At 41.3% G+C, this 13,373-nt stretch overlaps 1 protein-coding gene and 1 non-coding gene across 2 annotated transcripts in view; one reads left to right on the top strand and one right to left on the bottom strand.

The window, feature by feature from the left end:
* Positions 1 to 1,485: 1,485 nt before the first annotated feature.
* Positions 1,486 to 1,652, top strand: LOC126024943 (U1 spliceosomal RNA). The gene has a single exon (XR_007501015.1). It is a non-coding gene; the product is annotated as a U1 spliceosomal RNA (small nuclear RNA).
* A 1,551-nt stretch (positions 1,653 to 3,203) lies between these two features.
* Positions 3,204 to 13,373, bottom strand: part of RPIA (ribose 5-phosphate isomerase A) — a 51,435-nt gene continuing 41,265 nt past the window's right edge. The window contains exon 9 of the mRNA XM_049784940.1: positions 3,204 to 4,130. Within this exon, the coding sequence (XP_049640897.1) occupies positions 4,033 to 4,130 (98 nt within the window). The 3' untranslated portion in view covers positions 3,204 to 4,032. The remainder of the gene's footprint in view (positions 4,131 to 13,373) is intronic.

The raw sequence follows: 13,373 nt of genomic DNA, 5'->3' as shown, positions 1-13,373 counted from the left end.
CACACCCAGCAGCACTCAAGGGTTACTCCTGGTTCTATGCTCAGAAATCACTCCTGGCAGGCTCAGGGGACCATATGGGATGCCGGGATTCGAACCACCAACCTTCTGCATGCAAGGCAAATGCCCCACCTCCATGTTATCTCTCCGGCCCCGCCAGTTTGTGTCAAAGAGCTGCAAGCTTCTGGAGAAGAAGAGGAGCTAGAGCCTAGATGTCCTACTCATCTCTGGTCCAACAGGAACAGGCACCTGATGGGAATTTCACTGTAAGTTCCATAAACAGTATCAAAACTTTATGAGCTCTGAGGTTGGAGCAATAACACAGAAAGAAGGGCACTTGCCTTGTATGTAGCCTACTCAGTTTTGATCCCCAGCATCCCATATGTCTCAAAGCACTACCAGGAGTAATTCCTGAACCATAGCCAGGTGTAAGTCCTGATCACTGCCCATATGGCTCAAAAACAAAAACAAAAACAAAAAGTCCACACCGGGCCCGGAGAGATAGCACAGCGGCATTTGCCTTGCAAGCAGCCGATCCAGGACCAAAGGTGGTTGGTTCGAATCCCGGTGTCCCATATGGTCCCCCATGCCTGCCAGGAGTTATTTCTGAGCAGACAGCCAGGAGTAACCCCTGAGCACCGCCGGGTGTGGCCCAAAAAACAAACAAACAAAAAAAAAAAGTCCACACCACAAACAAAAAACAACCTTGAGCTCTATGAGTTTGAGCCTGAGTATATGCTGGGCCTGTATGAGCCATGAACATTGATTTCTGTATTTCATGGCCCCCAAGTACCACCAGGAATGACCCCCCAAATAAATTACAGGATCTACCTGAAACCAACATTGAATATATTCATTCAAATCCAAGTGAGTTCCTCTTTAATGCCTCCTCCCAGATATGTGTTGATCATTCCCAGACCCCAAACTTCCAGCCAGCTCCATATTCCTGCAATAACTACAAACCAGTTAATATTTGCCAGCAAATTTAACATCCTCAAACTCACACAGACTAAGGGTGAGAGGGATAGTACAGCAAGTAGAGCACTTGCCTTGCATATGGTTGCCCTGGGTTTGATTCCCCAGCATCCCATATGGCCCCTTGAACAGCACCAAGAGTGAACCCTGAGCAGAGAGCCAGGAGTAAGTCCTGAGCAGTGCTGAGTGTGGCCCCCAAACCAAATATAAACAAAAAAAAATCACATTGAATAATAATTGTATTGAAGAAACTTCCATCAAATTTTACCTTTCAAACTGTGGGTGTGCCTAAGATCAATATTTTCCTCTCAAGAGAACACACACACACACACACACACACACACACACACACACACACACACACACGCACGCACGCACACACACACACACACACACACACACACACACACACGACAGGAATAATAATAGCTGGCATAGGAGCCAAATCTGTGAACCCACTTAAGATTTACATGTGATGAGAAGCATGGAGACAATTTTCAAAAACCCAGTTTAATACTTACCTGGCAAGGGAGATACCATGTTCACGAAGGTGGTTTCCCCAGGGCAAGGCTCACCCATTGCACTCCGGGTATGCTGACCCCTGCGATTTCCCTAAATGTGGGCAACTCGACTACGTAATTTGTGGTAGTGGGGAGAGAGAAAAAAAAAAAGTTTACCTGTTGTTTATCTTTACCACTGAATTTAACCCAGGCCACAAGAGCCATAACGGAAGATCTGTTCAAATAGTCTCAACTAAGACTTAGTACCTATTCTACCTGAACTACCATCCAAGACCAAAATTGTCTTGAATGTCTCATTCCAAAAGAAGAAGTAACCACTTACAAGCTTCCGTAAGTTTGGGAGATGCCTACTTTATATTATTATTGAAGTAACATTTTTCTTTTTTTGATTTTCGGTGTTGCTCAGGGGTTACTCCTGGCTCTGGGCTCAGAAATAGCTCCTGTAGACTCGGGAGACCAAATGTGATACCAGGGATTGAACCTGGGTCTATACCGGGTCCGCCAGGTGCAAGGCTGACCAACCAACCTGCTATGCTATCTCCCCATTCCCTGAAGTAAGATTTTTACAATAGTGTTAGTGTTTGTGGTCTTGGTTACTCAAGATGCCTCTTTCATTGCTTAAAAGTTGGAGAGATGTGGGCCGACCTGAGTTCAGTTCAGCATCTCATATCCCCAAGCCCTGACAGGAGTGATCTCTGAGTGCAGAGCCAGGAGTAAGCCCTGAGAATAGTCTAACCAAATAAAATTATTTTGTGGGGTGTTGGGCACACCTGGAAGTGCTTGCTGGCTACTCCTGATTTGATGCTTAAGGATCACTCTTGGGGGTAATTGGAGAGACTATAGACAGTAATAACAATCAAACTGGGATCCTTTGCATAATGTAAGCACCTTACCTTCTGAACTCTCTTTCTGGCCCAAGATGCCATTTGGAGAGTTGGGGAGAGCAGACCTGTCTGTGCTCAGGGCTTACTTCTAACATAGCTCAGGGGACCATAGGTGTGAAGTGAACCAGAGTCAGCCATGGGCAAGTAAAATGCCTTACCCACTGTAGTCCAGCCTCCAAGATACCTATTTTTAATAAGCACCATAAAAGGAAAGAAAAATGCAGAAAGAAAATAAAGAACAATACTTTTTTAAAGCACATTTCTGAATAGATTGAACTCTAAATTCGTTTAGTGTAAATTTAGAATTTAGCAAGTCTGGCAGCTTCAATCCAAGCTTCGGAACAAGGGCAACCCAAGGAAAATGGTTATTTCAGTATTATGCAAAATCAGCATAAACTCATTCACAACAGCCAGACTAGGTTGTATCACTGAGTCAACTGTGGTCTTCCTGCCACTGCCTGAGAAGCTCTTTGGATAGTTCATTACTCCTGAGACAGTGAACATTACCAAGTAGGAAGAACCAAAAGAAGATTCTATTCCTCATTAATGCTTATCAGTTTCCATGATTAAATATTCAATATAAAGTGGAATAAATGTGACTGGTTCCCCTAGGTCAGACTCCACTAAGAAAAATCAGTGCCTAGTTCTGCAAAAGTCAGAATGAAATGACATTGTGGTCTTTCAGAAATAAGGGAAACACTTGCCTTTCTCAGGTTCAAGATATTGTAAGTGAACAAACCCCTACCCCTCATCAAAGATTGTGTGTAAACTGAGTGAGCAAAGTGAGCCTTACTATACAACGACGTTTACAATAAAGAGAGTCAAGTCCAATGGCACATTACTGCTTTATTTCAGTCACCAAACACTTTCTAAAGAGGAGACAACTTCTGATGCCAAACCATGCAAGTAACAGTGAAGGGACAAAAATCTAACAACAAAAAGACAACCATTGACAAATATTTCACATTTCACAGCAGCACTTCGGTAGTACTGGCAAGTATTTGTTTCTGGAGAGAACTGCTTCTGACAATGAGGGAAAATGCATCCCCTAGTTTTAGTACAAGAACAATCACATTTTCTCAATGACAAGTTTACACTCAGTCACTCTGCAGCTCTGTGCTCTCCTAGTCAGACTTCTGTAAACCTCATCCTGCAACTAGGTATTGTGCTTGACTGGGAGGAGAACAAGCAGCAGAACAGAGTGCAGTAGAAAAGTAAATAAGCTTGAATGTTTTCCAGTAAGGCATCGAGGAGTCACTGCTGGCTGGGCTCTTCAATTCACCAGTTCAAAGAAGTTTGATTTTACAGTTCTCAGTAAACCCCAATATTCAGAAGCTTAACCAGCCAACTCAAGTTAAAAGTCTAAAAGTCAGTGCCCTTCTTTTTTTTATTTTTTGGTAAATGTTTCATATAAAACATGAAATCAAGTTCTACCTTATATATAAAAAAACAAGTTTTTTAATAATAAAAATATATATGTATGTGTGTTTATATCTCTTTTTAAAAAGACATTTAATAACAATACTTTGTAAGACTGGATTTCTTGCCCCCGGCCCCCCACCCCTTCACTGCTGCTCGCTGTCCACCCAGCATGGACACATTAAGGCACAGGCTCCTGCGTGTGGGACCTCCAGCAAGCACAGCACACTGCAGGGTCAGCAGAATGGCTTCTCCCTCATGTTCACGGAGCCGTCCTGCATCCCGAAGTAGACTCGCTCGGCCATGTTGATGAAGAGGCCTGTGTCCACCACTCCTGAGGGACAAGAACAGAAGGAAAGGCTGAGTTTTGGCCTCCCAAGGCACAAAAGGAAATCAAGAAGAAGTGGCCACCAGAACATCACCAGCAACCCAGACAAATAGTTTCCAGTGTAAAGCCTTTGCCTCCTGCATAACAAAGAAGAGACTCCCCTAGGGCCATCGCAGTCCTTTCTAGGTGAGTGTAGTGTTCCTTTCTAAATCCAACAGTGCTCAGCACAATTTTTCTTCTAGCAAAGTTATCAGATGATAGTCTTTTAGTGAATTTTTTTGGTCACTGAATTAAAGTTATTTGTGAGAGTTTCAGGGGAACAATGTTCCAACACCCATCCCTTCAGCAATGTCCACTTCCCTCTACCAATGTCCCCAGTTTCCCTCCCACTCCTCAGTCTGCCAGTATCGTCCTCTACCCCCTCGGTTCTGGTGTTCTCTTCAGGCCTTATTTCCACTCCCACTCCTAACCCAGTGGCAAGCGTCCAATTAACAGCTTTCTTGCTCTTTGTTTCTACTGCCTTTTGGGGCTTTGTTGTTCTCCTGTGTATCCCACTTTGTGGATTCTATTATGAAAGAGATCATCTGTGTTTGTCATTTATATTCCAATTATGAGAGAGATTATTCAGCCAGTCACTCTCCCTCTGGCTAATTTTATTCAATATGAAACTCTCCAGACCCATCCATGTAGCAGTAAAATGAATGACTTCATCTTTTCTTACAGCCAACTAGTATTCCATTGTGTAGATAAATGTATCATAGTTTCTTTATCCACTCATCTTTTCTTAGGCACTAGGGTTGTTTCTAGATTCTGGTATAGTGAATAGTGCTGCAATGAATATAGGAATGCAGATCTCTTTTCTGCAGTGCTGGGCCCTTGGGGTATGTTCCCAGTAGTATTGCTGAGTCAAATAGAAGTTGAATTCCTAGTTTTCTCAGAAATGTCTAGATTGTTTTTCAAAATATCTGGAACAGTAGACATTCCCACCAAAGCTGAATGAATCTCTTTCTCCTGGCATCCTCAATAACACTGGCAGTTATTCTTTTTGATGAATGCCAGACTCTGTTATGCGGGAAGATACCTCACTGCTGTCTTGATTTGCATTTCTAGGGTGACTACAAAGCATTTTTTTTCATATGCCTTTTGGTCATTTGTAGTTCTTTGCGGAAGTTTTCATTCCATTTCTCATTTTTTTATAGGGTTGGATGCTTTTGTTGTAAAGTTCTAACAGTGCTTTATATATCTTAGATGAGTGGTGAGAAAATAATTTCTCCCCTGTGGGCTTGTCTTTATATTCTAGTCTTAGTTTCCTTTGTGGTGTAGAAGTTTCTTAGTATAATGTAGTCCTATTTATGTTTGTTTACACTTACTTGCTTGGTCAAAGGTTTTTCACTTTTAAGGATGCCTCTAGCTTGTCATGGAGAATTCTGCCGACATTTTCCCTCAGTATATCTTTTGGATTCAAGCCTGATTTCAAGACCCTAAATCTATTTTTATTTGTTTTGTGCATGGTGTTAGAAAGAGATTTGAATTATTTTTTTTTCTTGCATGTGGCCAACCAATTTCCCCAGCACCACTTATTGAAGAGGTTTTCCTTGCTCCACTTCCTATTTTCTACTCCTATTTTCTACTCAACTGATCATATGCATTACAGTCTATCTCTGGATTTTTAACTGCAACACAATGATCTAAAGGTCTGTTCTTCCAGCACCATGACTTTAATTACTACCATTTTGTAGTACAGTTTGAAGTTGGAGAAAGTGATGTCCTTCATCTTCTTTTTCCAACTATTGTTTTTGGCTATTCAGTTGTGTGTTTAACTGTTTGTTTGGTTTTTTTTTTGGGTTTTGGGCCACACCCAGCAGTGGTCAGGGGTTACTCCTGGCAGGTTCAGGGGACCATATGGGATGCCTGGAATTGAACGTAGGTCCATCCTGGGTTGGCTGCATGCAAGGCAAATGCCCTACTGCTGTGCTATGGCTCCAGCCCCTGTATAATGTTTTGTTTTTGTTTTTTTAAAATGTCATGGGTATCCTCATAGGGACTGCACTGAATCTATATAATGCTTTGTGGAGTATTGCCATTATATTTAAATTTTTATTATTGAAACGTATTGTGAGTTACAAGGTTCTTCATACTTGAGTTTCAGACATACAATATTTCAGGTCCAATCCCACCACCAGTGTCGACTTCCCTCCTTCAATATTCCCAGAGTCTATCCCATGCCACCAACTCTGCCCCACCACCAGCCTGCCAGCATTACAGGCCCATTATTATTATTACAGGCCCACTATTGTCATTTTGATTATGTTAACCCTCCCAATCCATGAGCAAGGGATGTATTTTCATGTCCCTGTGTCTTCTTTAATTTAAGTAGTGCTTTATAGCTTTCTTTATAAAGTCTTCCACCTCTTTAGGTAAAATGATTCCTAAGTACCGTATTTTCCGGCATATATAACATTTTAACACATGAAAAACTTCTTAAAAGTCGGGGATCATCTTATACACCAGTATATGGCATGCTGAAACTTACTCCAGTTTCAGGGACAAGTCTACCCCCTCTTATCACCGCATCCCATCCAGCTGCCAGGCATCATCACTCAGTCCTTTGCTTATCCTGATTCATCTTTCAGGGCACACAGAGGAGCTGAGTTACCGAGCGCCACATCTCATCCAGCCGCCGGGTATGCAGCTTTCCAGTGCTCAGTCCTCTGTTCAGCTTTTATAGGGCACAGAGGAGATGCTTTGTCTCCCTCTAGCTGTCCTATTAATCACTGCACCCCAGCCAGCTGCTCTTGGAGAGTCCCCTCTCCTTGCTCTCAATGTAGATCACAATTAAAAAATCAGTCACTCACTACAAATGACAAATGTAAAATGAATGTTGGCCCTCCAAAGTCTAGCTTTATTAAACATATACTGTTAACCTTTGATGTTCTACTTTCTTTCTCTTACATTTTTTAATTTCCATTTTGTGTGCGTTAAAAGAGAGGTAGTCTTATATGGCGAATATAGCCCAAACCCTATTATTTTAACAGGAAAAGTAGGGGTTGTCTTATACACCCAGTCATCCTATATGCCGGAAATTATGGTACTTGATTTTCTGGGCACAACTGTCAATGACATTGATCTCTCTCTTCTTTTTCATTATTGTATATGGGAAAGCCATGAACTTTTGTGTTAATGATTTTGTAGCCTTCACTTTACTCTACAAACCTACTGTTTCTAGAGGATTTTTTGCTAAGTTGTTAGCATTGTCTAAATATGTCACATCATCTGCAAATAGTGAGAGTTTAACTTCTTCCTTTCCAATCCAGATGCCCTGATATCTTCTTCTTGTCTAATTACTATGGCAAATACTAATACTATATTTGAATAGAATTGGTAAATTGAAATGAAACCCACTCTCACCACTTGTCCTGTGCCTGATCTTAGAGGAAACGTTTTTAGATGTCTCCCATTGAGTATTATGTCTGCTGTGAGCTTGTGATAAATGGCTTTAACTATATTGAGAAAAGTTCCTTCAATGTGCATTTTATTGAGCTTTTATTTGGAGGAACGGGTCACATCCAGCAACTCTCAGGTCACCCCTGGTTCTGTGCTCAAAAATCACTCCTGAAGGCTGAAAAGATAGCACAACAGTAGGGTGTTTGCCTTGCATGTGGCTGACCTGAGATGACCCAGGTTCTATTCCTGGCATTCCATATGGTCCCCCAGGAGCCAGGAGTAACCCCTGAGCATCACCATATGGCCTGAAAGCCAAAGAAAATAAAGAAATCACTCCTAGCAGACTTCAGGGAACATGTGGGATGCTAGGGATCGAACCCAGATTGGCTACATGCAAGGCAAATGCCCTATCTGCTGTGCTATTACTCCAGCCCTATTGACAGCTTTTATCATGAATAGGTATTGGGTCATATGAAATGCTTTCTCTGCATCTATTGATATGATAATATAATTTTATTTTCCTTGTATAGATAATGCTGGTGTATTAATTATATTTATTGATTTGTATGTGTAACAAGTAGTCTTTTTAAAGAAGCCTGCCATGACAACCCAAGCATTCCCCAGTTATTTTTAATCAATCTTAGACATTTTCCCCACAAAGTGAAAATAATCATATTGTATGTGCCCACCAAAGGTCACACAACAAAATGACACTAAAATAATGGTAGAGGGAAGTGGTGAAGCATGTGGTACTAGAATGTTCTGTTCTGAAACTCATTTTATCAGTATTATAGATTATGGTACCTAAAATAAAATTGAAAGATAAATTAATGAAGCCAGAAAGATAGTATAGTGGGCAGGACACTTGCCTTCTAGGCAGCCAAACTGGGTTCAATTTTCAACGATTCATATGGTACCCACAAGCTCCAATAAGAGTGATTCCTGAGTGCAGAGCCAAGAACAAGCACTGAGCACACTGGGTATGGCCCAAAACATACAAAATAAAAAACTCCTAATCAATAAAACACAACTTAGGGACTGAGAGATAGTTTAATAAATTGAGTATACTATTTGCATGCAGGAAGCCCAGGTACCACATAGCTCCTAGAGCACCACCAGAAGTAAACCCTAAGCCTAGAGCTAGTAGTCAGGCCTGAGCACTGATGACTGTAGCCCAAAACCAAAAACTAAATTAAGGAAAACATACTCATACCTAATGGTCCAGCAATTCTATTAGGCAAATGTTAAGCACACATGCAGTCTTAAAAGGCAAATTAATAAATAAATAAATCTAGCAACACTTTACTAACAGCCTAAAAACTGAAAACATCCAAATGATTATCAAGAGCAGAATGAATATTTCTTTTCATACATTAAAGTGATTTAGGAGTATTAATTAATATGATTTACCAAAATATATATACTCACACAAACTACAAGAAAATAATATAATGCAACTACAGAAAAAGCTTGATAAGATTTGGGGCCAGAGCAATAGTACAGTGGGTAGGGCACTTGCCTTATACAGGTCAACCTGGGTTCAATCCCAGCATACAGTAATTCCTGGGAGCAGTCAGGAGTAATCCCTGAGCATAGCTGGATGTAACTCCAAAACAAACAAACAAGTTTGATGGACCTTATATATACTGCAATGGAAGAATAAACTAAAGCAACAGAGGGAGGGCACCATCAGGCAAAACCATATACTGCAATGGAAGAATAAACTAAAGCAACAGAGGGAGGGCACCATCAGGCAAAACCATATAGTAGTAAGCCTTCAATCTAGCTTCCTTGCTAGCAAAGGACTGGGGACAAACGCCCTCTAGTGGGAAGATGACTAAATAAATAAAGCAATAATCTGAAAAGTAAAGTCATACTGTTTCTTTATTTATTTAGAGTTTTGGGTCACACCTGTCTGTACTTTGGGCTTATTCCTGACTCTATACTCAGGGACCACTGGGCTCAGGTGCCAAGGATCAAATCAGGGTCAGCCAAGGCAAGTGTTCTACCCACAGTGCTATTGCTCCAGCCCTTCATGAACTTACTTTAAAAAGAAACCCTTGGGCCCGGAGAGATAGCACAGCGGCGTTTGCCTTGCAAGCAGCCGATCCAGGACCAAAGGTGGTTGGTTCGAATCCCGGTGTCCCATATGGTCCCCTGTGCCTGCCAGGAGCTATTTCTGAGCAGACAGCCAGGAGTAATCCCTGAGCACTGCCAGGTGTGGCCCAAAAAAAAACAAAAAAAAAAAAAAAAAAAAAAAAAAAAGAAAGAAACCCTCATCCATTGTTCAAGGGAATATCTGGTATAGCCTGTATGAAAAGCAATAACAAGATCTACCCAAAAAGTAGAAATAGTATTACCATATGATCTGGGGCTTATGTGGAAAAAGAAAGAATGAGAATGTGGGTTGATTTGCTTTTACCAAAATCTAACTTAGCAATATTGGTTGTCTCTGGAAAAAAAAAAAAAAAGGTGTAAGAAGAAAGAAGCACATCATGATTTAAACTATTTACTGAACTATATAAACACAAAAGAATAAATAAAATTAAATTTCCATCATAAACAAAATGAAATTATCAGCCAAAATAAAAGCCATCTGGTAGAGAAAGCAGCAGCTGAAACATGGAAGATTTTCGAGAACACACAATGCCAAGATGGCCTGCGCTCCCCTCCTCCCAAATACTTAAAAGTGGGCACTCAAGGCCTGCTTTTTGCAGAAATTCTGTAATAAAGCTTTGACTGGATCCAAGAGGAAGCCAATCCAAGTTTCAAAAAGATGTCACAGAAAAAGAATGTCTGAAGAGCAACAGTCTACCTCTGAGTAAACTCTCTTCCTGCTACTGAGACCTTAGGAGTAATGACCCTCCTTGGCCCTGTCCCCCCAAATGTGTAAAGCACAGATATGAAGCAATATGGAGCAAGACATTAGCTTTAGTGCTTCCACAAAGATTCTCTGCTTTGGATGTGGTAACATCCTGTGGAACACCCAAAAGGTCTGCCATATAGCATATCAGCCACCTTCAATATGTATCCTCATACACATGGGTGTTCATGGAAAGTTGGCAGGGCAACAGGGAAAGGTGGGAAACTTGTCCTACTTCTCCTGGTTCTTGGCCCACCAGCAAATAGAATGAACCACTTAGGAATGATAAACACTCCTCACTGATCATCCTAGCAGTCTTCGCACTACGCAATCTAGTGGCTGTCGTTTTGTTGTTGTTGATTTTTAGCTTTGTTTTTGTTTTTAGCCACTCTCTATGATGCTCAGTGTTTATTCCTTTATCTTCACTCGGGAATTATTCCTGGCAAGCTTGGGGAACACATGGGGTGCCAGGGATTAAACCCAGGGTTGGCTACATGTGAGGTAAACACCCTATCCAATAAAATATAATGCTCTGCTCCCCCTCCCACTTTTTAAAAAGTTTCTTCAGCTTAAGTTCCAGCAAAATACGGAAGAAACTTCCTCACAAAAAACTCAGACCAAGAAAGGTCTAAGCAGAAATTACAGAGCTCAGTGCTGACTAGCAGCCCTTCCATGAGTTTACCTGAAGCTGTTCCCTACCCTGTCCCCAGGCTTGAATGCTTCATCACTAGAGTTAACTTCTCTCCACTTTACCAACAATGACCATAAAACCTATTCTTATTCGTGCCTTTTGGTTCTTTAGTTTCTCCACTAAAAATATAAAGCAGGGGTCAGAAGGTGAATACAACAGGAGTTAAGTAAGGTATGTGCCTTGAAAGTAGCCAATCCCAAGCACCACATAAAGCCCTGAGGACACCTGAACATTGCTGGGAGGCCCAAGAATTACCAGCACAGTACAGCCTAAACTGCATCAATTCTCAGGCACTATGATTCACCTCTTTTTTTTTTCTTTTGGCTTTGTAAAGTAAGAGTGTCAAGAAAATACTACAAGCCCTGAGAGATAGTATAGCATGTAAGGCATTTGCCTTGCACATGGTCAACCTAGGATCAATCTACATCATCTCTACACTTGCCAGATATGATCCCTGAGCACAGAGCCAAGAATAAGTCCTGAACACTGCTGTGTGTGCCCCCCACCAAAAAAAAAAAAAAAAAAGCTGTAGCACAAGCTTTGCTAGTCCCAGGTTTAGTCCCACATTAAATCCCCAGCACCTCAAGGACTCCCAACACTGTAGGGAACAAGCACTAAGCACAGCAGCCCCTGAATACAGCTGGGGGTCCCCCCAAAAATAAAATAAAAATAAAAGAGGAGATAAAAGTTTAAAATAGTAGCTCATTATATGGCACCTAATCACACCATTTCATTTCCAAATAATTAGTATAACTTATAATAGCTGTGAACAAGTACGTTTTCTTCCTAAAGATGCATTCATTTGAAGCCAGAGAGATAACACAGTGGTGAGGCATTTGCCTTGCATGCGGCCAACCCAGGACAAACTGGTTCAATCCCCGGCATCCCATGTGGTCCCCAAAGTCTTCCAGAAATGATTTCTGAGCACAGAACTAGGAATTACCCCTGAGGATCGCCAGGTGTGACCCAAAAAAAAGGATGCATTCATTCAACCAGTACTTTTTCTGACACATAACTAACTTCTACACCAGTCTTCCCTCAAGAGTGCCAGATTCAGGAGCCGGAGCAGTGGTGCAAGCAGTAAGGCATCTATCTGCCTTGTGCATGCTAGCCTAGGCGGACCAAGTTTCAATTCCCTGGCGTCCCATATGGTCCTCCAAGCCAGGAGCGATTTCTGAGCGTCTAGTCAGGAGTAACCTCTGAGTGTCACCAGGTGTGGGCCAAAAACAAACAAACAAAAAAAAGAGTGCCAGATCCTTGTTCTGCTCCATCTTTTTTTTTTTTGGGGGGGGGGGGGTTGGGCCACACCCGGCAGTGCTCAGGGGTTACTCCTGGCTGTCTGCTCAGAAATAGCTCCTGGCAGGCACGGGGGACCATAAGGCACACCGGGATTCGAATCAACCACCTTTGGTCCTGGATCGGCTGCTTGCAAGGCAAACACCACTGTGCTATCTCTCCGGGCCCTGTTCTGTTCCATCTTACTTGGTACAAATTGCCCTGAGATTCTTACTACTATAAATGTTTACCTCAGACAATCCCTCTTCAACCTCAGAGCTCCTATCTTGGAGCCCTTGGGCAAGTTATTTCACTTTTTTGACCAGTAAGTATCCTCTTCTGTAACTATATCACTAACTTCAGAGTTCAAATAAAACTTTTTCAACATCGAGTATAGTGTATAGAATATACTATACTAAGACACAGGTCCAAAACTACCTCTTTTCCTTGGAATATTCCCACATTCCCCAAAGAAACAACTCCTGGACGTTCCTAGTATTCCTGTAACAATACTTTGTTGTTCTACACAGCCATGCACTGAGCTCCTCATGATTCTGCCAATGCTCCTTGAGGAGATATTACACTTTTCTATAAAGTATACCATATGATACTATAACACAAGTATCTTGCCTGTGCACATATGTAATAAGCAAATCAGACTAAAAGGAATCATTAGTAAGAGAACATACAAATTACTGATAAAAAAGAATCAATAAAATAGCAATAATCTGATCATAAGAGGGCAAAATAATCTAACAGACACTTCCCAAAATGCATGCAGATAGCCTGCAGGCATCTTTCATTTATCAGGGAAATAAAGTAAATATGAGCCTATCATCTCACAGATGTTATATGACTTATATATTAAAAAAATCAAAAGCAAGTATTGATAAGAATATACAGGGAAAAAATAACTCAGTCACTGTTGGTAAAAATGCAAATTTGATCTCTGTAGAAATCAATACAAAATTTCTCA

This window comes from Suncus etruscus, chromosome 12 (assembly GCF_024139225.1).
Source record: "Suncus etruscus isolate mSunEtr1 chromosome 12, mSunEtr1.pri.cur, whole genome shotgun sequence".
Lineage (NCBI taxonomy): Eukaryota > Metazoa > Chordata > Mammalia > Eulipotyphla > Soricidae > Suncus > Suncus etruscus.
The sequence above is the reverse complement of the archived record's forward strand: the minus strand, read 5'-3'. Positions and strand labels throughout refer to the sequence as shown.